The sequence below is a fragment of the Eurosta solidaginis genome, chromosome 5 (assembly GCF_040869045.1).
Source record: "Eurosta solidaginis isolate ZX-2024a chromosome 5, ASM4086904v1, whole genome shotgun sequence".
Classification (NCBI taxonomy): Eukaryota; Metazoa; Arthropoda; class Insecta; order Diptera; family Tephritidae; genus Eurosta; species Eurosta solidaginis.
Window position 1 is genome coordinate 21,086,939 of NC_090323.1, and position 25,021 is coordinate 21,111,959.

General features: G+C 36.0%; 2 protein-coding genes across 2 annotated transcripts in view; one reads left to right on the forward strand and one right to left on the reverse strand.

The window, feature by feature from the left end:
- l(3)76BDm (trafficking protein particle complex subunit 8 homolog l(3)76BDm) overlaps window positions 1-25,021 on the forward strand; it is a 195,198-nt gene that overhangs the window by 144,261 nt on the left and 25,916 nt on the right. The window lies entirely within an intron of this gene.
- Window positions 8,116-23,268, reverse strand: LOC137254130 (odorant receptor 63a-like). The gene is made up of 9 exons (XM_067791872.1): window positions 23,138-23,268; window positions 22,971-23,067; window positions 16,754-16,892; window positions 13,151-13,342; window positions 11,247-11,412; window positions 11,061-11,166; window positions 8,460-8,561; window positions 8,247-8,402; window positions 8,116-8,169 (listed from the first exon to the last, which is right to left on the reverse strand). The coding sequence occupies exons 1-9, from the start codon at window positions 23,266-23,268 to the stop codon at window positions 8,116-8,118; spliced, it is 1,143 nt and encodes a 380-aa protein (XP_067647973.1).

A 25,021-nucleotide genomic window follows, 5' to 3' on the forward strand; every position in this document is an offset into this window, starting at 1 on the left:
CTACTTAGTACATACATACATATCTTTATATTTTGTCCTACATATACTGCACAAATAATTGGTATGTGTTCATTAGGGCTTTGAACATATTTTAACTAAGATCTTTGCATAAGCTTTTACTTATGACTTGCTTAGCTCGTCGGTTAATTGGTTGTCATAACTGTGATAGAGATTGCTGCTGCATTCTAAATGGGAGCAGTTGTCCTGACTTCGTAGCGTAGTAGCATGTCTCTAACGTAGATTGTAACTAACCTAAATATTCTTTGTTAAATTTGTCGTCACATAGATTTTGTGTAATATAACGAGATACAGCAGCAAAAGTCTTCATGTGGTTAGTGTAAGTAAGTGTGATAAGGTTGTATGTGAGGTCGCTTTTGACCAGCCAATTCAACACTGATAAAGTTCGGCTCAATACATACTAGTCCCATTGCACCTGTTAGAGATTGTAATTTCATTTAACAATATTTTGATTTCCAACATATTGTAACGAATTTTAGGAAATTATTGATTATTCTGCACCTTCTGCTATCATTTGAATCGATGACCTGTCGTATAAATAACTCAGTTATCCAGTATAGCAAAATGTTCACAATTAAATTACTCGCATTCTTCAATTATAGCGTTTTAAAACAAAACTGATGGATTATTTCTTAGCTTGTAATGCTTTTATACTTCCAGATGCTCATCGGCCTATTTCTTCTAGGGCATAGACTTTTCTCGTTTCTGTATCTCATAGTTGGTTATTTAGCTATGTGCGTAAGTAATGTCATCATCGCCCTGATGAAGATAGAAAAAATGCATCGAAGCGCGTATGAAAAAAAGCTCTTTGTTTTGTATTCATTTGATCGGCCGAAAACGACCAATAACTACAACAGTTATCAAAAACTGACCAAAATAAAATAATATAATAAAAAAATTTGTTTAAGTTAAACGGTTTTATTGAAAACAATACTTACATGAAGTAATAATAATACTAAAAGCTAGAAAATAATTAGGTAGGTCCTAGGTACTACTCATCACACTCCCCATCAATCTATGGTGTTGATCAGACAATTAAATAAAACCGTTAGGCGCGCGAAATTTCTAAAAGTGTGAGGCGTGGCATAACCTGATCAAGGTTAAGTTGGTCTTACTTATGACTATCAATAGAAATTTGACGCGTCCAACGCTTTTATTTAATTGTCTGATCAACGCCCTAGATTGATGAGGAGTGTGATGAGTAGTATCTAGGACCTACCTAATTATTTTCTAGCTTTTAGTATTATTATTACTTGATGTAAGTATTGTTTTCAATAAAACCGTTTAACTTAAAATTTTTTTTTAAATTATTTTACTTTCAAGTTTTTAGTATTTATTTAAAACGCTTTTTACTCTGAATTAAATTATTCTGTTAATAACTTAAATTTTATTATAATTTTATTTTGAGGTGATTAACTATAAACGATTGTTTAACCTTCTACTACTGTTATATAAACTATTTTTAATTGAAATTTATTTTCTATTTTTTAGTTCGGTTTGCTATAAAATCGTGTTTTTTTAGTTTTTTTAAACTATTTTTTATTTTTAATTTTTTAGTTCAAATAATTTTAAAAGTTTTAGTCGAGAATGATGAAACCTCGAAACGCCACGGTCCATGGATGAATCCAACCCCACGGCACCGAAAAGGGCCAAGAAGCAGGGAGGATGGACGCGGTCTTTCGCCGAAATTGCCAAGGGTCGGCAGATCAAACCTATGGCCATTCAAAGTGGTAATAAGGCCAATTGACCTTATGGCCATTGACCTTATGTCACCACACCATCACAATAATGCATTGTCATCGAGCCGTGATACGTGTGCAAAGTTTCAATCAAACTTATGTCCATTCAAAGTGGTAATAAGGCCAATTGACTTTATGGCCGTTGACCTTATGTTACCACACCATCACATTAATGCATTGTCGTCGACCCTTGATACGTGTGCAAAGTTTCAATCAAACTTATGGCCATTCAAAGTGGTAATAAGGCCAATTGACCTTATGGCCGTTGACCTTATGTTACCACACCATCACATTAATGCATTGTCATCGGTCCTTCATACGTATGCAAAGTTTCAAATTAATCAGACTTCTGGAAACCGGTGAAAATTAAGCTCAAAGATTCCGCTACATACAGGCCCAGCTAATAAAAGCGGGAAAGAATGAGGGAAATAAAGACTTCTTCACAACTTTTTCCGATGGAAAGTGTCTTGCAACTATATTGCTACTTCTTCATTCCGTATCGTATTTCTTTATTAGTCCATTTGTAATTACCAAATGCCTTGCGGCCGCGGAAATTTTATTTTTCGGAAATTTATATTTATTTTGTAAAGCTATTTAGTTTAGTTATAACTATCCCTTTCTCTCTGCTTCTCTTCCACTTCCTCAAATTTGAAATATCATGGTCGGCAAATGATAGCCTATCAAGGACTTTCCATTCAAATCTTGATATGATGTGCGTATAACTCAATTTAGTTTATCCAGCCGTCTCATATATCCTTCTCGATCCACCAGCTCTTTGAACTCCTCTGATGGGATTCTCACTCTTTGAGTGATATAGCAGGGTGCCAATATAAGCGCCTCCTTGATGACTATTACCACCAGGTCCCCACTGATGAAATTATAGCGCATGCTTGGGTATAGGTCATGCTTTTTGCGTCAAGCCAAACTAAACGCGCTGAAAGAGTTAAGAGGTGACCGCTCGACGCCGTTTTACTGCTATGTGCGACCCGCAACATCAGAGGTTCAACGATTTGTGTAGCGCAATCCTTTCATGTGATTGCCAGTTCATAGCTTTTCCATCCCAATGGTCGATCTCACCTACCTGTGGGCAATCATGTTTATTTAGCAGGTGAGGCTCAAATCGTTTCCGCAATTGTCGGGCCAGTAACTTATTGGTGCTATTTTACGAAACGCACCGGATCATTATCTGACAAATGACTATCAACATCGATAAAACCCTTGGGGGTGCCTCCTTATGGCCCCAAGAAGAAGAAAACCCGCTGCACCATTTAGTTGTTTGTCCTCCTGTAACTCCTCCGTCGTCACATCTACGTTAGTGTTCTGCCCTTGTGAACTTAGGCTCTCTAGGTCGGTTTCTGCGGCGTTCTGATTGTTGCCCTTTGAATTGCTTTTTTATTTGAAAGGTGTGGTTTGACTCGATATATGCGAAATACCGTCCCAGCCTATGTCGGTATATATTTGTAAGAAAGAGAAAACCGTCCTGCGAGCTTGCCTGTGGAAGTTGGGAATACTACCACAAGGCCGCGTCAAATCAAAGTATTGGAGGCGGCTTAATTGGGCAGGTGACCCTTACGACTAAGATGAAACACACATAATGTTTTAATCTAGATAAGCAGGAAGAAAAAATGAGCACAGACTTTAAAGGCAGGGAAGATGGAAGCGGCCATAAGCGTTATGTTGGACTTGAAGAGTGAAGGCGAGTCTGAACAGTGAAGAAGAGTGTGGAACTGTATGACGCAGAGTTACAAAGCAGCTGCACTATCACTAAAAAAAGGTGACTGTACGGGCATACTGACAGCGTCAAATGCACAAGCAAAGGATTGAGCACAGACTGTGTTGGCGACCTGCGCTCGTCAGATTAAGATGCTAGCTTAGGAACGACACGTCTATCAGAACAAGCAGCAGATTATGGTATTTACCAAGAACACGGAGTTGCTTTATAGCAAAGGCCGTGATTTTTGATGGAGTTTTACAGTTTGGTCGTTGAGTTTGAATCTTCGCATGCAGTGACAGCTAGCAAATATAATGGTGTTGTTGTAATGTCACGTGTGAGTTTTCGTAGACTGCTGACCTTTTGGCCAATGTGGGCTTTCGACAGACTTTCTCTTAAGAATAAATAGTTCTACTAGACTTTCACTTAGAACTATGGACAAGCATAGTTGACTTTAGGGAACATTTGCCTCCTGTTGGTGACAAAAGTCATGATGCTATCGATACAGGAAAGTATGGCGCATACTGATAGTTCACTTTATATACTATCATCATTAGAACACCCACAGAATGTATGGGATTTGCAAAAGTATCAAATTATTTCACTCCCCATGCATTTTCTGAAAGAATGGGGATAAAAAATAAGATCTGTAAAAAAATCTGGCCATATGTAGTGAAAAAATTCCATGGAAATTTGACCTAAAGGCTAAAAATGCACTAAAAAATTGTATATGTCTTTATTGGCTAATGTCTCGTAAACAAGTAATTTTAGGAGAACTAATTACATAAGGTCTTTTATTTAGATTGGAGTCAGGAGTAAATTGCCAATATAAATGTTGTACCTGCGAGTGTACTTTCAAGGACTTTTAATAAGTCGAACTAAATTTTTTATTTTTTATTTTTTTGCAATGGTCAAATAAAATACATGAAAAACAAGTAAGGAAGGTTAAGTTCGGGTGTACCCGAACATTACATACTCAGTTGAGAGCTGTGGAGACAAAGTAAGGGAAAATCACCATGTTGTAAACAGAACCTACGGTAACCCTGGAATGTGTTTGTATGACATGTATATCAAATGAAAGACATTAAAGAGTATTTTATGAGGGAGTGGGCCATAGTTCTATAGGTGGACGCCATTTAGGGATATCGCCATAAAGGTGGATCAGGGTTAACTCTAGAATTTGTTTGTACGATATGGGTATCAAATGAAAGGTGTTAATGAGTATTTTAAAAGGGAGTGGGCCTTAGTTCTATAGGTGGACGCCTTTTCGAGGTATCGCAATAAAGGTGGACCAGGGGTGACTCTAGACTTTGTTTGTACGATATGGGTATCAAATGAAAGGTGTTAATGAGAATTTTTAAAATGGAGTGGGCCCTCATTTTATAGGTGGTCGCCTTTTCGAGATATCGCCATAAAGGTGGACCAGGGGTGACTCTAGAATATGTTTGTACGATATGGGTATCAAATTAAAGGTTGTTGTTGTTGTTGTTGTAGCGATTAGTTACTCCCCGAAGGTTTTGGGGAGTGTTATCGATGTGATGGTCCTTTGTCGGATACAGATCCGATACGCTCCGGTAACACAGCACCATTAAGGTGCTGGCCCGACCATCTCGGGAACGATTTATATGGTCACATTAAACCTTCAGGCCATCCCTCCCTCCCCACCCCCAAGTTCCATGAGGAGCTTGGGGTCGCCAGAGCCTCGTCTGTTAGTGAAACGGGATTCGCCGCTCGAAGGTGAGGTTGACAATTGGGTTGAAGAAGCTATATATTGCGCTACACAACCCCTTGAATCCCCAAGGTGTTAATGAGTAGTTTAAAAGGGCGTGGGGCTTAGTTCTATAGGTGGACGCCTTTTCGAGATATCGCCATAAAGGTGGACCAGGGGTGACTCTAGAATGTGTTTGTACGATATTGGTATCAAATTAAAGGTATTAATGAGAGCTTTAAAAGGGAGTGGTGGTAGTTGTATATGTGAAGGCGTTTTCCAGATATCGACCAAAATGTGGACCAGGGTGACCCAGAACATCATCTGTTGGATACCGCTAATTTATTTATATATGCAATACCTTCCAAGATTTCAAGGGTTTTTTATTTCGCCCTGCAGAACTTTTTCATTTTCTTCTACTTAATATGGTAGGTGTCACAACTATTTTACAAAGTTTTTTCTAAAGTTATATTTCGCGTCAATAAACCAATCCAATTACCATGTTTCATCCCTCTTTTCGTATTTGGTATAGAATTATGGCATTTTTTTCATTTTTCGAAATTTTCGATATCGAAAAAGTGGGCGTGGTTATGGTCCGATTTCGTTCATTTTAAATAGCGATCTGAGATGAGTGGTCAGGAACCTACATACCAAATTTCATCAATTTACCTCAAAATTTACTCAAGTTATCGTGTTAACGGACGGACGGACGGACGGACATGGCTCAATCAAATTTTTTTTCGATCCTGATTATTTTGATATATGGAAGTCCATATCTATCTCGATTCCTTTATACCTGTACAACCAACCGTTATCCAATCAAACTTAATATACTCTGTGAGATCTGCTCAACTGAGTATAATAATGGATTATATAATAAGCTATACATCGTTTGGTAGGATATTAACCACAGTTTCATTTTAACATTGCATTATAATTTTATAAACATTTTTGCAATGGTGGGATGGCGTAAAACTAAGTAAAAACGGTTTTTAAATTTTTAAAAATATACAGAATGAGATAATTCAGGGGCACAGTTCTAATTTTATATGATATGTTAAAGTAAAATGGTAAATATAAAGTAAAAAATCAAATTAAATAATAATATGAAATATTTTGAAGTCTATAAAACAATATTAAACATTTTCTTTTGAACAGTTTTTATTTAAATAATCTATAAATTTTTTCTTTGATGTGTTTCGTGACGGAAAGTTCAGAAAATGCGTGGGGAGCGAAGAAAATTAGCACTTTATTTCTGTGGGTGTTCTAATCATCATATATATTATTTGTAATCACTGTTTTTAAGTACGGATCCCTTTTTCGCTCTTATTTGGAATCAAAATCTATAAATAAAATTTTGGTTGTAAAGATGGAGATTCGGGCTATTACCGAGCTTTGGGCAATTTTGATCGTTGTTTAGCAATATTTTATTAAAATAATTTGTTAAAAATAAACGATTGTGAGCACACAAAGAAATCAATTTGTTCTATGGCACTATTGTGAATATTTGCACTGCATTACCGACAGCTGCTATTGTACGCTAGATGGCAAGCGGTAAGTTTATTAAACAGCTGATTTCCGTTGATATTTGATAAGAGACATTTATATTGGTTGCGCAAGATGCACCGCGGGTCTGGCTCGTAAGTACTTACTAAGATATATGAGAACCCAATCTGCACGTTATGCGCTGAGGAGGATCTGACGAATAGAAATTTTAATAGCTAGTAGTAGGATCAAGTATTTGGCTATTCTAAAAGATGTGTTAGGAAGGGAACAACTAAGCTGGAAGTCCATTTTTATTTTTTCTTAATTCAGATAAATTTAAAGTTGATTAAAAGATACATAGCAAAGCTACATACTATCTTATCTGTGTGCTGTTTCTTCGGTATTTAAATGCACAGTGAGAAAAATGAAATTCACAAAGCACAAAGGGTAGCAAAAATAAATATACAAATATAAACTTTTTAGCCATTGGATTAAGTTGCAACTTGCAGCTAAATAAGTAGAGAGCGTTTTGTGCGAGATGAGCTGCCATAGCAGTCAGCAGTGGAAGTAGGTAGCATTTTGCCGGAAAAGCATGAAAATTATGATTTGTTCTACATAATAATGCTGAAATTGCTTTGGAATAAAATTACAAAGTTTAAAAGGCTAGTACCTACTCGTAGTAGCGTTGCAGCAATGCAGTGTACAACAAAAACTACAACAACGTAGCAAGGATGCGCATATGAATATGTATAGAAGATAGCTGTTGCATACTTTATGGCGCAAAGCGTTGTGTGAAGAAAACTAACGACCATAGGGGCAAAAGCTATGCCCTAAGATGCGAATGTGTGCATTTGTGTACAAAATAAGAAATAAAGAAAGATTTTTGTGCAACAAAAATGTCATTTAATATTTCATTTGAAATATGAATAGACGCGAATGGCAGTGGCAGACTGAATAGAAGGTATTGCATAGCAGAGACTCAGAGAGTTGAAAGCAATGCTTTTTAATATTTTTTCTTATACTTTTAAGCTGCAGTGCTTTAAGAGATCCTAGCAAAGTCGAATTGTAGTGAAGAAAAAAAAAAGGTTTGTGGAGTTCAAGATTAAATCTTAGGAAATATAAATTTCGTGTCACGTTCTTTGTCCGCGATGAACTTCTAAGCTACTTAACGCAAAGTCACGCTTCGGTTTAACCCGAACTTAGACACCCTTACTTGTTTTAATTATATTTTTTAGACCACTTTTTTTTACACATTCAATTTCATTATTACATAGTACTTACGCGTTTTTTCTGTTTGCAATTTGTTTCTTATTTCATTCGAGTATAGTGCATTATATATTTTTAAACCAAATGAGTTCTACTACTAAGCTAAAAGTGAGAATATATAACTTTTCATACACCCATGCGAATTTAGATCAATGTAATGTGTGTCCTTCAGACTCTCCAGTTGCATTCTAATTTGATACATCGAGTAAAAGTAAAAAGTATGAATAACTCATTTTATACATCTGAAATAAAAAAATTAAAATACTCTTGAAATTAACAAAAGTTTGTAACAGTATCGTGTGTATATGTATATGTGTACCGCAATAAAAGTTGCCATATTCATTTGTGCGAACCAAGAAATATCAAAATGTAACACCTCATTTGTACGTAAGATCATCATTTGTACTAAGCGTTTAAATTCCCTTGACTCCTCGTACCACATGCAATTGTAGAAGGCAAGCGAAATCTCTTCACTCTGTAAGAAACATTATATAAATAATGTGGGTGTTGTTTTTAATATTCATATACTCACCGCATTGCTGAACTGCTGAGCATTGTAGCAATAGATGGCGGACATCGCAGAAACGGTCATAACATACACTATCATGCGTATAATTGTTAATTTCTCAATTTTCTTATATTTTGTAAAAATAATAAAAATATTTTATAAAATTGTATAGCAAAACAATAGCTGTGTTTTTTCTTACATGTATATCGTTAGCTTAATGTGAAAATGTGCTAAGTCAACTTTTGCGAATTTTACAGGTGACGAAAAAAAATGAATAACTTTTGAAATAACCTTCTGTTTTCAAAACTGTGAATGAGGATACCTTACTTGCAATGCTTTTGAGTGTAGAAGCTTTAAAAAATAAATAAAAATCATGTATGCCAACCCAGCAGCTATTTTATGACTTAGCATAATGCTATGTGTACAGCTTTATCTAAACTTTATGAAATTGTTGCGCAGAAAATTAAAATTTTTCCCGAAAACTGGTTTGCTTACATTTAAAAATTGAGCCTAGCTTCTTCTCATTCTTTCTATTCTATCTTAAATTTTTATTATAATTCTTGTCCATCCCTTATACCATTTGTCTGCTCCCCATTCCTAAGTTCACTCCACAATCTCACCTCCACTCCCAATCCCATGCCAAGCCCACACCCGCTCCTACTTCCGCTAAACTTCACATTTTCCTCATATGTGAAATTTCTATACCAAATATCGAATACCTCCTTCACCTGGCCAACCGATTTCAATATCTTTGTATTTGTAAACCTTTATGAAACTAACGAAATTTTTAAAATGGCTTATTTTTATAAATAAGATATAGGTAGCAAATTGGCCCGTTCTCCTGCCTGATAATACTCCTCCCTTGTGATGTTGTTACTCTACCAGTAAACAGAGGCATTTCTCATATTGTAACTTCTGCAAAATAAAAATATTATAAAAATGAAAATTTTAAGTTAAACGGTTTTGTTTAAAACAACACTTACATTAAGTAATAATAATACTAAAAGCTAGAAAATAATTAATTAGGTCCTAGGTACTAGTTATCACACTCCTAATCAATCTAGGGCATTGATCAGATAATTCAATAAAAGCGTTGCGCGCGTGAAATTTCTATTGATAGTCATATATAAGACCAACTGAACCTCAATCAGGTTATGCTACGCCTCACATTTTTGGAAATTTCACGCGCCCAACGCTTTTATTTAATTGTCTGATCAACGCCCTAGATTCATGGCGAGTGTGATGACTAGTACCTACGACCTACCTAATTATTTTCTAGCTTTTAATATTATTATTACTCAATGTAAATATTGTTTTCAATAAAACCGTTTAATTTAAAAAATTTTTTAAATTATTTTGTTTTCAAGTTTTTAGTCTTTATTTAATTGGCTATTATTTCTCATTCTATTTAGTTCACTTAGTGACTCATTATTACAAGGACTCTTTCCTGACAATTTGTTACAATCTAAGTCCTCAATACATTATCCTTCCAAAGACTTTACTCGACTCTGCGCCACGTATGCTTGTCCCTCCTCCAACTACAAAATATTTTGATGTCACTTCTACCGGACTGTATGTAATATTTGTTCCAAATATGAGCCAAATCGGACATCATGGGTCGCTCTCTATTCATTTATGTATTATGTGTTCCAAATATGGACCGAATCGGACCACAAATACGATTTTTGTGAATATCTCGATCCTTGCGCCACCTAGCGGCGAGTTTTTTCATAGGTAGCTTTCTATTCTTGTATGTATTATGTGTTCCAAATATGAGCCAAATCGGACCACAAATACGATTTTTGTGAATATCTCGATCCTTGCGCCACCTAGCGGAATTTTTTTCTTATTATTGAACTGTCATCGTGTTCTGAACTATATTCCAAGTTTCAAGCTTGTAGCTTATCGGGAAGTTACTTAAATTTCAATTACAAAATTCGTTCACAACGGTCTGCCAAGTCAAGCTGAATAAAACCGTTTAAAAATAAAAGTTTACTTCTTACCTTTCCCTCCTTATCACCGTATTTGATTCCTCTCTCTCCCTCGTATTCTCTCCCATTTACATTCTCGATTTTCTTTCTTCTAATGTAATTTTTTTTCCTTTTCCCTCACCGTTCTCTATTCTTCTCTATCTCCATCCCTGCGCATGCTTCCTCTCATTTCCATTTTCCGCTCACACTTTCTTCTTTTTTATCTCCCATTTCTACTCACACTTTGTTTCCTCTCCTCAACCTTCTCTTTTCTTTTTCCCCACTTAAATTCACACTCCGATTTTCTATTTTCCTTTTTCGAAAGGCTGCCTAAACAATACACTCAAACAAACTGCACCAAAAATAAAATTTTTCGGTAGGTAGGCCCCTAACCCACACGCCGGAAAGAAAGTTTTGTCGAAAAGGAACTCCCATACTAAATTCTAAGCAAATCGCACCATACATTTTTTTATTTAGAATACGTAGGCTCCGGGTCCACTCCTCGGAAAGAAAAATGTTATCTTTGTCAAGCTGGTACCGCTTTACTGAATTTCAAGCAAATTCCCTGGTCCACTTCCCCGACCAAATTGTGAATATAAAGCATCCTCAAACTTCTTGATAACGCTATATGTTGGTACATTTCACCTCTACTTACAGTTGCTAAACTTATGTTGAAGAGAATTAAAGCGAGCTCAAAGATGGTCGTTAAGAAATGCGTTAAAACTACGTGCTTGAACAATTGCTGAGTATCCGAAATAAAGCTGCAATAAAGACATATAAAAAAACAGAAAACTTATCAAATAAAACTAATAGTTTTATTTTTATTTAAAAAGCCAATTACATGACAGTACGTTGATGGTGGCGTATGCAAGAGCGCATGTAATCAACGCGTGCTGCTCGTGGCACTAAATCTGTTGTGGACCGCAGAGCCATCAAGCAAAGCACCCTCATAAGCCCAATAGCGTGCTGACAAAGAACAACGAATAGTAAATCAAAATAGGTGGTACCTACAGCATGGAAAATATTTATTAAAAAGTAAGTTATATTTGACTCAATTACTTCATTTGTTAAAATGGAGCTTGAGAGCCTTTAAGCGCATGTTCGCTATACTCAAATGTGAAAATATATGTATGTATATGTACTCACAAGTTGTTCCTATATAGGCTGCGCCGAAGTCCAGAAACATGTGAATGTAGTATAGTGGAAAAGTTATAGTCTTGTCATCGGAAAAGGAAGTGTCGAGTACTGCAGCGCTCAAAAATGTATGAGTATTTTTTATTAAAATACGATATTCATACATACTTATATGCTTACGGGGCTATAAGGATTAACTGTTCAAACAAAAGCAAAGCGTGGTTGCTTGATGTTTATTATTAACAAACTTCTAATGTTTGTAACCGTTTTAAGTTTTATTATAATTAATCAGACTCCCTGATGAAGATGTTGAAGAAATCGAAACGCGTAGGATCTAAATCTATAAAACGCCTATTATAAATCTTTAACTTTTAGTTAACATATCGATTACCTTCGATAAGAAATTTATAGCATTTCGATAATTTATCGATAAAAAATTATAAATCGTCGATTAAACATCGATAACCCGCAAATAAGAAACTGCTAGCCGAACGGCGAAAATATTTGTTTCGTTGCTTATCAAAATAAAAATATATTTCGTTTTGTTGTTTATCAAAAAAAAAAAAAAAATTATAAAAAAAATTTCGTTTTGTTATAGCGTTATTATTAATGTTAGTTAACAAAAAAAAAAAAACAAAAACTCATTTTGGTAGCGGGCTTCCCTACTCCCATATAACTATTTCGAAAATGTATCGATAATTTTTTTGATAATCAACGAAATTTCGTTTTTCAATAAATTTAACGTTTTTTTCCTTGGCCAGCTAACCTTAATCTTATTGAAAAACGAATCGGTAATGCATTTTTTTGTTTATTGATAAATTTAACGTTGACATGCTGTCCTGGTTTGTTTTCGACAAAAACAAATTTAGCACATCTGTAAAAAATTATGCTAAAACTTTAGTGCCTTTTATGCAGAGGCCGGCCTATTGAAGTGATGCTATGCAATCCCAGTACGGGAATATGGAATAAATATTAATCGGACATCCGAGAGGCATTTAAAGCACTGAGCTAAACAATTAACGTTCGAGTGTAATTAAGGATTTCCAGACCTTGCTATCGATTGCCTCCAACTAATTTAAAAAAATAATTACATGGGCTTGGGTCGCGGAAACTCCTAGCTCCGCTGGCAATCTGCAGTTTGCTCTACGACTGATGGGCCTTGAGTGGGATTATCCCGGACGAAGGAGACTGACGTTTATTTTGCCGAACTCGTGGTGTTCACTAAAATTCTTTGATCCCTGATTATTGGTGTTATCATAGAAGAAACTGTATATGAAACACTTCAGGCTAGAATTTTGATAAAAAAGCGATAAAATGCCATCCATTTTCGGTTACTCATACTTCCTTTTCTTTATAACCTTTTCCTTTTACCTTGACTTCCATTCCTTCCCTTTCCTAACACCAATGCCCTGCACCTAAACACTCCACCATATAACACCTACACCTACCCTTCACTTACATTCTGTCTTGCACCATACAACATACCACTTTTAAACGTTACGCGTGCATTTACACTTAGGTTACACACCAAAGAATAAAATTAGGATTATTATAATAGTAATCGTTTTGTAATTATTATCCTTATCACCCAGGAGGTATATTTGTACTTACTTGTGATATAAGAAAAATTAGGTGTCCCTTTAACCTGATGATAAAAGTTGAGTAGAATAGGCGGTACGCAATAAATGGAAAGTATTCCTACGTAAACATAAGAATAAATAAGTATCTGCTTGCGCGTCCACCTCCATACGTCATTCATAACACTTTTTATCTCCTCTTTTAATTTTGCATTAATTGGATAATCTATAATGAAAATATGAAGACCTTGCTATGCATTCTTATTCTTAGCTAACAGAGCTGGGTAGTACACTGAGTCGAAAAAAAGAAGTTGCTAATGTCCGCCCCTAAATTTAAAGATAGTGTTGAGAGGGTTTCGGAAAATTTTTTTCCATTTTTTTTATCCTTCGAAATACAGCCGAAAAGGTTTTTTCGTTGTAACTTGGTTATTTGACGTCCGATTTTTAAAATTGATATGTCATTATTTTGGCCTTGAGAAGCTTCACATTTCCGTTTAATGTCCTTTTAAGCTATGAAGTCGTTTTCACATGATTAGGTCAGCTAACAAAATTATTATTATGGTTTGCATTGAAAAGTTAATAAAGATATGCCAAATAACATGTAGAATTTCGAACTTCGTAAGCCGATTTCTATTTTTTGGAGGCTAAGTTCGAAAAACGGAGATAGTATTTTGTTTACTTAAGCCTCAATCTCTACAAAAAAGTGGGGTTTGTCCAATACCCAGAAAAAAAGTTGATTTTGTCGCATAGTGTTATTATTATAAATACGAAACAACAGCTTTGACTCACTTATTTACTTTGACTTCCCCTATTCATGATATTTGGCATATCTTTATTAACTTTTCAATGGAAACCCTGCAATTTTTCCTCCAAAAATATAATGACTTCAGGTCTAAGTATAATAAGAATCAGGTAAAATAATAGTTGCAATAAATATTGAAAATGCTATAACTTCTTTGTTTATTATTTTAGTAATATGTTTTCAAAGCAACATTTTCTTGATTTTTTAAGTACCTTCGTTTTGTAAGGAAAAACGGATACATTAGGGGGGATTACAATTTTGTTAGCTGACCTAATCATGTGAAAACGACTTCATAGCTTAAAAGGACATTAAACGGAAATGTGAAGCTTCTCAAGGCCAAAATAATGACATATCCATTTTAAAAATCGGACGTCAAATAACCAAGTTACAACGAAAAAACCTTTTCGGCTGTATTTCGAAGGATCAAAAAAAATTAAAAAGAAATTTTCCGAAACCCTCTCAACATAACCTTTAAATTTAGGGGCGGACATTAGCAACTTTTTTTTTGTATGGGGACCCACCCCGTCTACTGGGTAGTAATGATTACTTTAGGTAATCAATACCGGTCGATTCCCCATTACATGTACTTGAGGAAAGTAATCAATTCCTTTCTAAAAAAAAAAAATACCAAAGTAAATTTCGTTTTTTTAGGGCTCAAGTACAAACAATTTTTTGTTTGTAATTGAAAAAAAAAAAAAAAAATACTTTGCTCAAATGTAATTTCTGCCCCAGTACTTTCGAAAGGAATTGCAAATGTAACTCAAAATTTTCCAATTACATTACAAGGAATGGAAAAAGTACTTTCGAATTTCCCATTCCTCAAAGGAATTGCAAAAGTAATTGAAAAATTCTTAGTGTAAAAAATATTTTTGCGATTCAAGCGGTGATTTTATGAGGCCATAGTCACTTTTTGGACCATAAGAAAATGTTTTTAAAACACTAGCACTGCCTCAACGACTTGCAATTCATTTCTTCTCGCCATATATGAGGAAGGTTATGGTAATTTGCTATTGAGTGGCCGGCCAATTACTTTGTACGTGGCTAGCAACGTTTCTCTATCTTTCCCCCAAGAGCTACTGGCAAGCGACTTGAGGATTTTATTGCGGATTTGTACTTTAGATACAACTTCGATGGCATACGTCTTGAAGGTGAGAGTGTATTCGAATGTTACTCCTAAGATATTTTAATGGCTGACAATCGGTAGCGCAACACCATCGACGTGAACGTCAAATATTCCACGTCGCAGAACAGTGACCGTGGATTTGGCCGGCTAGGTTCAGATAATTTGCAATTTATATTTTATTCCAAGGCGAAAGTGTGAATCTTCTATATCTTGGAGTATTGTACCGTGGTTGACTATGTCAAAAGATTTTGACAGTGCTGGTAGTGCTATGAATTTTGCGGAAGCCATGCTGATGAGTGGCCAGGCGAACATTCGCACTAAACTGACGGAGCAGGAAGGTTTCCAACTACTCGCGAACGGAGTGATGCCGGTCGTTATAAATTACCTTCGTTATCCGGTGTCCCAGGCTTGAAAACGTGCGTCAGGTAGCTTTCTCCCTCAGCGCCAAGATGTTTTCGCATTGGTATGACTACTCCATTTGGACCTATTGATTTAGAAGGTTTGGCTTTTTTCATGGCTCCTTCAACCTCTGTGGGGTGATGGTAACGCGTTACAAGTCGTGTTTGTGTCTATGTTCCCCTCATCCGGGGAATTAAAAATTCCGAGCATTAAAAATTCCCGGCAAAAAACGCCCAAAGGCGATGGATAAATTACACAGGCCGACAAAATTTAACCAACATTCAGACCCAGATACCGGACTATATATTTTCGAAGGTTTATGATGCGTTGAATCCAAATCTGGCCTCATAATTGCTCTATCAGCTCTGGTTTTCGAGATATCCTAACCTAAAAGTGCAAAATCACCATTTTTGCCCATATTTGAGGTTATGTAGTCTTGCAGATGTTTTCTTTCCCCAAAATTAAAGGATGGCATCTTTAAATACAAGCCTTCCATTTTTCAAATAGCGTTGAGTTTGCTCAAATATTTTTTCGCTGAGAAATTTTGAAATTTTGTGGTGTGGTAGGGGTGGTTTCTAGGGGTTAGACAATCTCGAAAACCAGAGCTGATAGAGAAATTTTGAGGCCAGATTTCGATTCATAGCATCAAAATCCTTCGAAAATATATACATAGTCCAGTTTTTGGGTCTAAGATGCTGTCGGGCTATGTTATCAATGTGTTTTTTATGGTTAGATAAGGACTTTACAGAATCTTTTAATTTATTTTTAAACATATATCAGGTGAGCACTAACCATAGCGCTAAGCCTGGTGATATTGCAGCACAATGGAAATCAATGTATAGATCCGAATGTCCAATCCTGTGTCGGTATATTCGGATTCTGATTCTGCAGAAGTCGCAGTGTATCCTTCGACTTCATCACATCAACCGGAGTAAGTTCCTATACACAAACTAACTTGTAGTTTTTCAATTACTTTCGCAATTCCTTTGAGGAATGGAATGGGAAATTCGAAAGTACGTTTTCCATTCCTTGTAATGTAATTGGAAAGAATTCAATTACATTTGCAATTCCTTTCGAAAGTACTGGGGCAGAAATTACATTTGAGCAAAGTATTTTTTTATTCAATTACAAACAAAAAATTTTTTGTATTTGAGGCTCAAAAAACGAAATTACTTTTGGTATTTTTTTTGAGGAATTAAATGTAATCAATTCCTTTGCTGTGGAATGTAATGGGTAATGTAATGGAATTTAATTTACCCAGCTCTGTTAGCTAACGGGAAGAAAAAAGTGTGAAAGACATAGTGAAAATGTACCTTTTCGAAAGATGTCAATATTTTCCAGTAGACGATGACTTAAAACTTGCTCCAGTTGTTCATAGAAGCGACGTTGATTAAAGGATAAATAAGTCAATTTTACCGTAGCACTAATAAGTTGACATAGAGTGAGAATGGCCTATGTAGAACATACAAAGTAAGATGTTGTTTAGTGATCAACGTAAAACAATAACAAATCTATATGTAGATAAAAAATAAAAATTTTGGTTCGAGAAGATCTAGATCACCGTCGCGAAAATTCTTTAAATAGCCCCGAAAGGGTCCCCCAAAAAGCTTTTAAATAGTCCCCAAACCATTGGAACTAGTCCAAACTGCCTCAAATTCATCTCGAATATTTTCCCGTAACGGTCTAGAGATTAACCCGAAATGGTCCAAAAATGATCCCAAATAGACCCCTAGTGATCTAGAAGTAGCCACAAGACGACCTCGAAACATTCCAAAAACTTCCTGCCTTTCCAAAATTATTTAGACCAAATCGATTGATTCATGATACATGGTTACATATGTACATACATATTGTGGCGAATTTTAGCAATTTCGATGCGTTACTGTGCGGTTAGTAAATAAATGCTATACAACAATAAACCGTATAGACACATACAAAGAAGGTAACGAAGAATATTTCATATACATAACCATCAACTAACAGTTTAGATAATATTTCACACACATACGTGGCAATAAAGCATATGTCTTTACATAACTACAGATATAGATAAATATAGCTGAATAACCATGTTCGTGAAATGTCTAGACCTTAGAAGAAATGAGCAAACGAGGTAGCCGAGATTATAAAAGCGGCGAAAACTGATGAATCAGCAATCAGTTTGATTTTAGTACGCTTTAGTGAGATACGCGATAATTGTAATTATGAAGTACTACTCCCAAAGTAGTCTAAATAAAGAACGTTTTATTTTACTGAATATTTGAGTTATTTATTCGACAGTTCAGAGATTTGAACGTTAACAGAAGCTGCAAAATAATCTGGAATTTCGCAAAATTCGTTACAATATATTAAAAATACCAAAGTTAGGATGTTTGGATATCTCGATGTTTTAATGTCGGGATGAACAGATGTTGCCTTTGTCAACAGATCGACTAAGTTATAGTTTGATGAAACTTGGCTCACAAATAGCTGTTGCTTAAGTAGAATCTTCTGGATATAATTATCTGAATTATATCGAAATAGTACCGAAATGTTCCCGAAAGCAATGCCAGAATTATCCGGAGATAGTCAATAAATCATTTTTATCATCTTGAAACAGTATTCTTTGGGTTGTTCCAGTTTTGTTTCTACATGTTTCTTGAATTTCGCCCAGTTTGTTGACCTAGGGTTTCTCCCTTTTCTGTCTTCTTTAGGGGGATGCTGAAGCTGATATATGCTTGGTCGAAGAAGGATGGCCTAGCAAGAACCATCAAATCATACCTTGATATATCAGGATCGGAGATCAATGTAATATCTATAACATTGCTCGATGTTGGAACAACATATGTAGGGACACTTTCCCTCCTGGCTATCTGCAAATTGGTTTGCAGGATGTAAGAAATAGAGATTCGCCTCCCTCACTCGTATCTCCTCCTCCCCACGCAATGTGGTGTGCATTTGCACCCGGCCCTATGACTTGCCGCACTTCGTCGACCGGTGGTGCCTTCGCAGTCTGGGTCATATAGCACGATGACAGGATAGACGTGTCGAGATATAAGTTTTTAGTAATAACATAGTAGGTTTTGAATTAATTATTTCTGAATTGGTGTTTGATAACATTTTACAAAATGTATTAGTTTCGGAAGTTAAGCCTTTAACAACGAGAAAATTGAGTAAAAAGTAAGAGCTACGTAAAAAAATGTTAAACACTTGAACGACTAATCCCATATTTACAAAAAGCTAGCGAAAGTCACAGGATCACCCTATGACACTGCCTGAAGATCGGTGGCTAAGTGAAGGACAAGCCAAGAAGTGGCCGCCCGAAGGGATCAACGACTAGTTAAAGAAAAATGTCTAATCCCTTATTATTGGATCGGCTTCAATGTAAGCGAGAGATGTTACCAAAATAGCCAAAACCGTCACTTATACAAGTCACACGAATCAAGTAGAAAAAGAATAAAATAATTTAAAAAAATGTTTAAGTTAAACGGCTTTATTGAAAACAATACTTACATGCAGTAATAATAATAAGAAAAGCTAGAAAATAATTAGGCAGGTCCTAGGCACTATTCATCACACTCCTTATCAATCTAGGGCGTTGGTAGACAATTAAATAAAAGCGTTGGGCGCGTAAAATTTCTAAAAATGTGAGGCGTATCATAACCTGATTCAGGTTCAGTTGGTCTTATATATGACTATCAATAGAAATATGACGCGTCCAACGCTTTTATTTAATTGTATGATCAACGCCCTAGATTGATAAGGAGTGTGATGACTAGTACCTAGGACCTACCTAATTATTTCTCATTTTATTTAGTTCATTTAATGACTCATTCTTACAAGGACCCTTTCCTGACAATTTGTTACAACCTAAGTCCTCAATACATAATCCTTCCAAAGACTTTACTCGACTCTGCGCTACGTATGCTTGTCCCTCCTCCAACTCCAAAATATTTTGATGTCACTTCTACCGGACTGTATGCAATATTTGTTCCAAACATGAGCCAAATCGGGCATCATAGGTCGCGCTCTATTCATGTATGTATTATGTGTTCCAAATATGGACCAAATCGGACCACAAAAAACAATTTTTGTGAATATCTCGATCCTTGCGCCACCTAGCGGCGATTTGTTTTTTCATAGGTCGCTTTCTATTCTTGTATGTATTATGTGTTCCAAACATGAGCCAAAGCGGACCACAAATACGATTTTTGTGAATATCTCGATCCTTGCGCCACCTAGCGGCGATTCATAAGTCGATTTTTATTCTTGCATGTATTATGTGTTCCAAATATGAGCAAAATCGGACCACAAATACGATTTTTGTGAATATCTCGACCCTTGCGCCACCTGGCGGCGATTTTTTTCATAGATCGCTTTCTATTCCTGTATGTATTATGTGTTCCAATTATGAGCCAAATCGGACTACAAATACGATTTCTGCGAATATATCGATCCTTGAGCCACCTAGCGGTGATTTTTTTCTTATTATTGCATTGTCATCGGGTTCTGAACTATATTCCAAGTTTCAAGCGTGTAGCTTATCGGGAAGTTACTTAAGGCCCGTATTATGTATGTCACCGTGAATGTTCGCGTCGCATTCACTCACATTCACATTCACCCATAATTCGTATTTTATAACTTCTTACGTATTCGCGTTTGTCCTCTTATGTAGTCACTACGTATTCACTGAGACTGTCAAACCCAATACGTAGCCAGTATAGTCACTTATTAGGGGGACTCATGTAACCGTATAAATGCCTTATAAAGTGTGTAAACGTATAAATTTATCACGAGCTGTCAAATTTTGTATGAAAAATCATTTACACAATTTGTATAAATTTACGCGCACATTTCATTGTGTAAACGCGGTAAACTCAAAGGAATGCAACCTTGCAGACATTACAGATGGCATTTTCATCAAAAATATCCAACATCAGCAAGTAAAAGCGTTTTAGTTTTGATTTTTCACTTAATCTTGGTATTTTTTAATTTGTATAACAATAAAAAATTTTTTTTTGGAAATAATACAGCTGAAAAACAATCAAGTTTATCAAGAGTATTACTAGGTGCGTTCATATAACCGCGTGTGTAAATGGATATAATTTTACACCTTATAAGTTTATATGCTATCATGAGTCCCCCTATTACTTTTGTTATTTCGGAAAATTTTGCAGTGCAATTTTTTCGGAATAACTTCGTTTCAACGAGCTGGCAATATTGCAACGAAACACCTGACAATTGCAAAAAAAGAAAACAGTGTAAATTGCAATATTGATTGATTGTTAATGTTTTTAAAAGCAGTTGCGTCTTTACTTTTCAATTGCGGATGCATTTTGTATGTTCCTTTATCTTTTTCCCAAGTACTGCCGGCAATCAAGGCTGTTGCAGCCTTGCACTACAGCTGCAATTTTGGTAACATGCGCCTTGAAGTTCATACCACTATGGCCGTATGGGCTGCGCTCAAGCTTCCCTAGACACAGCCTCGTTGCAGTTGTTAACGCTACACTGTTAGTAATGTTGACCTGTTCTTTCTCATAATATAAAAGCTGAAATTAATACGCGTCCAAAAATATAGAGAGAGGTGTCAAAAGACGCGTATTGACCTCGATAACAATAATCCGAAGACGGAAAATAAAAATTGTATCTCTGTCCGTAGATATTTGCAGTTGAAGTTGGCATTTTATGTGGTTGTTGTAATGTTGTGCACTGAAAAAAATTTTGTGTAAAAAGGGATTTTGCACGCATTTAATTTTGATCCCATCCAATTGGTGGATCGGTCAGAGTAATTTTTATAAGCGCGGTCGAAGACCGCCAACGCAGAAAGGTGTTCTGCGCAAAAATATTATGGATGCCACCCCCTGGTTTGGAGGGCCCGGGGTAATTTTTCGGTTTTTCGTTAATAAATTTTGAACGAGTTAATATTTTTATTTTCGTTTGACACCTCTCACGATATTTTTTGACGCATATTAGTAGTCGACCCCTGTTCTAGAGTATTACCAAATTTCTAAATTTTTTTTCAATATTTTGTGTTCGAATTTTATTTTAAAATTCCTTCAATGTTCTTTCAAGTTGTATGTCGAGGTTGATTCTGGATAGGTAGATTAACCTGTTACAGTACCCAGATCGAAGTTTAGCTAGAGTGACGCGCATTTCCCTAGGGAAAGTGAGTTCCTCCTCTGCTAGTTCTGGGAATTTTTCTTTGAGTACCGGATTTGTCGGGCAATTCCTGGCTTAGAGGTCCGACGCGTATTTGTGGATATCACTGAAGATCTGTTTGTGCTTTTTTGCTTCATATGGGTGTGTTCTCAGGTGCCGTATTTCCTCATAACGTTTACGGAGATTACCCCTTAAGCCCCTGGGCGGTGGAGCCTCATCAATCAGATGTCTTTTGGAATGCGCAGGTTTCTGGGTATTCAACACAAACAGCTCGACCATCTCGGGAATGATTTAATATGACCACATTGAACCTTCTAGGCCATACCACCAATAAATTTTTCTGAAGGACTTTTATTACAAAAGAAATACCAGTTTGGTTCCCTGGCTATAATTTTTATAGGTTTTTTTTATTCCTGTAAAATTTTACGAAATGTGCATCCACATTGAACGAAGCTCTGCATATAACCTTTATGGGCTGTCTATGGAATATTTGAATAATTTTTCTCATGAAATGTTAAGATTCTTCAGTTTTTACTCAAAAATGATAAAAAAACGACCATAAAAAGCGAAGTGTATGAAGCAAACGCGACCCAGAAGCAAGTGAATGTTTTGACAGCAAAAATGAGTGGTCGTGACACTTTGCGTCGCTATATATTAAGAAAAAACGTAAGACAATCACCTGCAGTCACCGATATTCACCGAGAGTCACTGAAGTGAATGAATGCTCTTATATGATACGAATTTGGTTTCACTTGGGTGAAAGTGACTCCTTGCGTCGCTTTGCGATATACATAATAACGCCGTAAATTTCAATTAAAAAATTCGTTCACAACGGCCGTGCATGCGGCCGTGCGGCCTGCCTGTCAAGTCAAGCTAAATAAAACCGTTTATAAAAGTTCCAAAACGCATTTCCCTTGCACGTAAACTCTATGAGACTAAATTGGCAAATTAAAATTTGTGTGTGATTTAGCCGACAAATGTACATGAAAATGGACCTGAGAACGTTGCCAGGTATGTAGTTCTAGTGATTGAAGCCTGGCGAGGAATTCCTGATTCGAAAAAATACCATCCAAATTGAAAAGTTTGGCAGAAAGGTCGAATTTGGCAAGCTATGTGCGAATGTGGGCATATATCCACGGCGCTCTTTACAATGGGAACTATTAACGAAGAAATTTAGGTGAACGAGTGTCTTCAAAAACGTCTTTTGTCATTTCTACGTCGCCATAAACAAAGTAAGTTTGAGCACTTTATGAGCATTTTGCAATTTACAGAACTTTAAGTACCCGTCCTTATATTTAAGTAAAAACTTTCTTATACTACCTGAATATTACTCATAAAAAGTAAGCTTTGTTTATAATTTTTTTATTTTACGCTAAAATTTATTTCATATACCTGGGTTGATTCGGTGAAATTGCTCAAATGGGGTTTCAACTCACGCAAATGTCCACAAAATGAAGCGATGGCCACCACAATTAGAAATAAAGTTATGCTGCATTAATGTTTAGATTAATTTTATTTGTTGTATCAACGACTATGAAAAAGTTGTATTTTAAGCTTACATTTTAAGCGCATCTTTAATACGTGAAGGAGCCGAGATATTAACACCAACACTATAAAGCAGTCTAACTATTAATCTGGTGCGCTTTTCATTTACCGCACGAGTTGCTAAGACTTCCTTAGTGGTCAACATTTTGTCACAATATGATTGAATAATATTTTCAATAAAAATACGTACATTAATAGTTTTGTTTATGTAATGGGGCGTTTTCATAGTGTGAAGTTTAAATGAGCCCTAACAATTTTTTCGAAACGCTCTATAATGTTTATAACGCATGTTGGAGTCATAGGTTTTCTCACGCTTCAAGTAATTTAATATCAATAAACCGATTTAACTTTGTGTAAAATGAATCTGCTTATAGGCAAGGCAATCAAAATTTAGTATGGAAATCTGCTTTCAGGTGGAACTAAATTTTACATATAGAAAATAAATGCAAGGCGCGATAACCTCCGAAAAGATTTCAGGCCAAACTTCCCTTCCTATTTGCGTCGTGACGGAACCTAAACCTTTTACGTTGACTCCGAACGGCATTTACAAGAGAGGCGAGCTTCACTGAGAAGCTTTTCATGGCAAAAACACACTCGATTTTCTTGCCAGATCACTGGCGAGGTGCGACCCCGCTTAGGTAAACCTTTTTTCTTATTGAAAGAACTTTTTTCTAAATTTTTGATGTTGCTTTGCCCGGGAGTTGAACCCAGGATCATCGGTGTGGTAGGCGTAGCACGCTACCACCACACCACCGCGGCCTCCATTTGACATAAACAGTTTTGAGTTTTTTCTACGAAATGTCTGGCCTATATAATATAAAAATATCGTTAGTCTCTTTGGTAAAGCTTTTCTATAGACTACACAACGTCGGTTTCATGGTAGACTGATACATGAAAGACACATAGTTCGTTCGAATGCATACGAAGGAATCACAGTACTACTATTTCATTAACAAAACTGCAAAAGTAAAGTAGGTTGGTCATTAAAAACCTCACATAGACTGAATGTGTCCATGGTGCTACCTGAATTTGCTTGACGCCGAAAGGGAAAACCCCTAATTAGGTACGGGGACTTATGAGTAGCGCCGTGCTCTTACTAGTGCAAATACTAGCAGCTTTCTTAGAACCTAGCTTAATTGCTTCCACGAGATCTGGCAACTATGCCGGCCCCAGTAGCTGCAGTCTTGTTCTGACAAGCGCAGGATACGAACACAGAAAGAGCTCAGCCGTTTCTTCCTGCAGCACGCTTTTCTTACTACTGCTACTACTAACGAGTCCTTACTTATTAGCATGTTACGCCAGAAGTCAGTGTCCAATTAGTATGCCCATCGTGAGCTTTAAGTTCTTCCTCTTTAGAGATATGATCAGCTTTGTGAGTCTTATGTTGTAAGATTTGCACATGATCTTCAAAACTTAGCAGCTTCTATCACCGCCTTTGCTGCTTGGTAGATCATATGCAACCCCTGTCTACTTTTGATTTCTCGCAAAGGAATTGCGACGTCTACCATCGATTCACCGTGTGCCGTCCTCCCTTCTGTGCCAACTCATCGGCCTTTGCGTCACTTTCTATCAAAGCTTAAGTAAGTACCGTCTTTATTAAACAAATAACTTGTTTATTTTCGGTTGCCCTGCTTCTATAAGTTTTTTCACTCACTAACTATCTTTTAATAATATGTTTGCACTTTTATTTAATAATTTTGCTGAGATTATAAGCTCACTCCTAAATTATAGTTGAATGTGCATAGCTTGTGAAATTGTTAATTGATTCTAAGAGTCATATATATGCTTATATAGCTTGGTATAATTATTTCATACAAAATTTAATATTGATAGGTTATCATAAGAGCCACTGAACCATACTTAACAGTTTTTAGTATTTCTGTCTGAATGTTTGTGTT

Excerpts from the sequence above, each read along its gene's own strand:
- LOC137254130 (XM_067791872.1), bottom strand. The coding sequence starts at position 23,268 with ATGTTGACCACTAAGGAAGTCTTAGCAACTCGTGCGGTAAATGAAAAG. Across the intron at positions 11,413-13,150 it reads TAATTTTTCTTATATCACAA|GTACCACCTATTTTGATTTA; the intron begins GTAAGTACAAAT and ends TCCATGCTGTAG. Across the intron at positions 8,403-8,459 it reads CTCAGCAGTTCAGCAATGCG|AGTGAAGAGATTTCGCTTGC; the intron begins GTGAGTATATGA and ends TGTTTCTTACAG.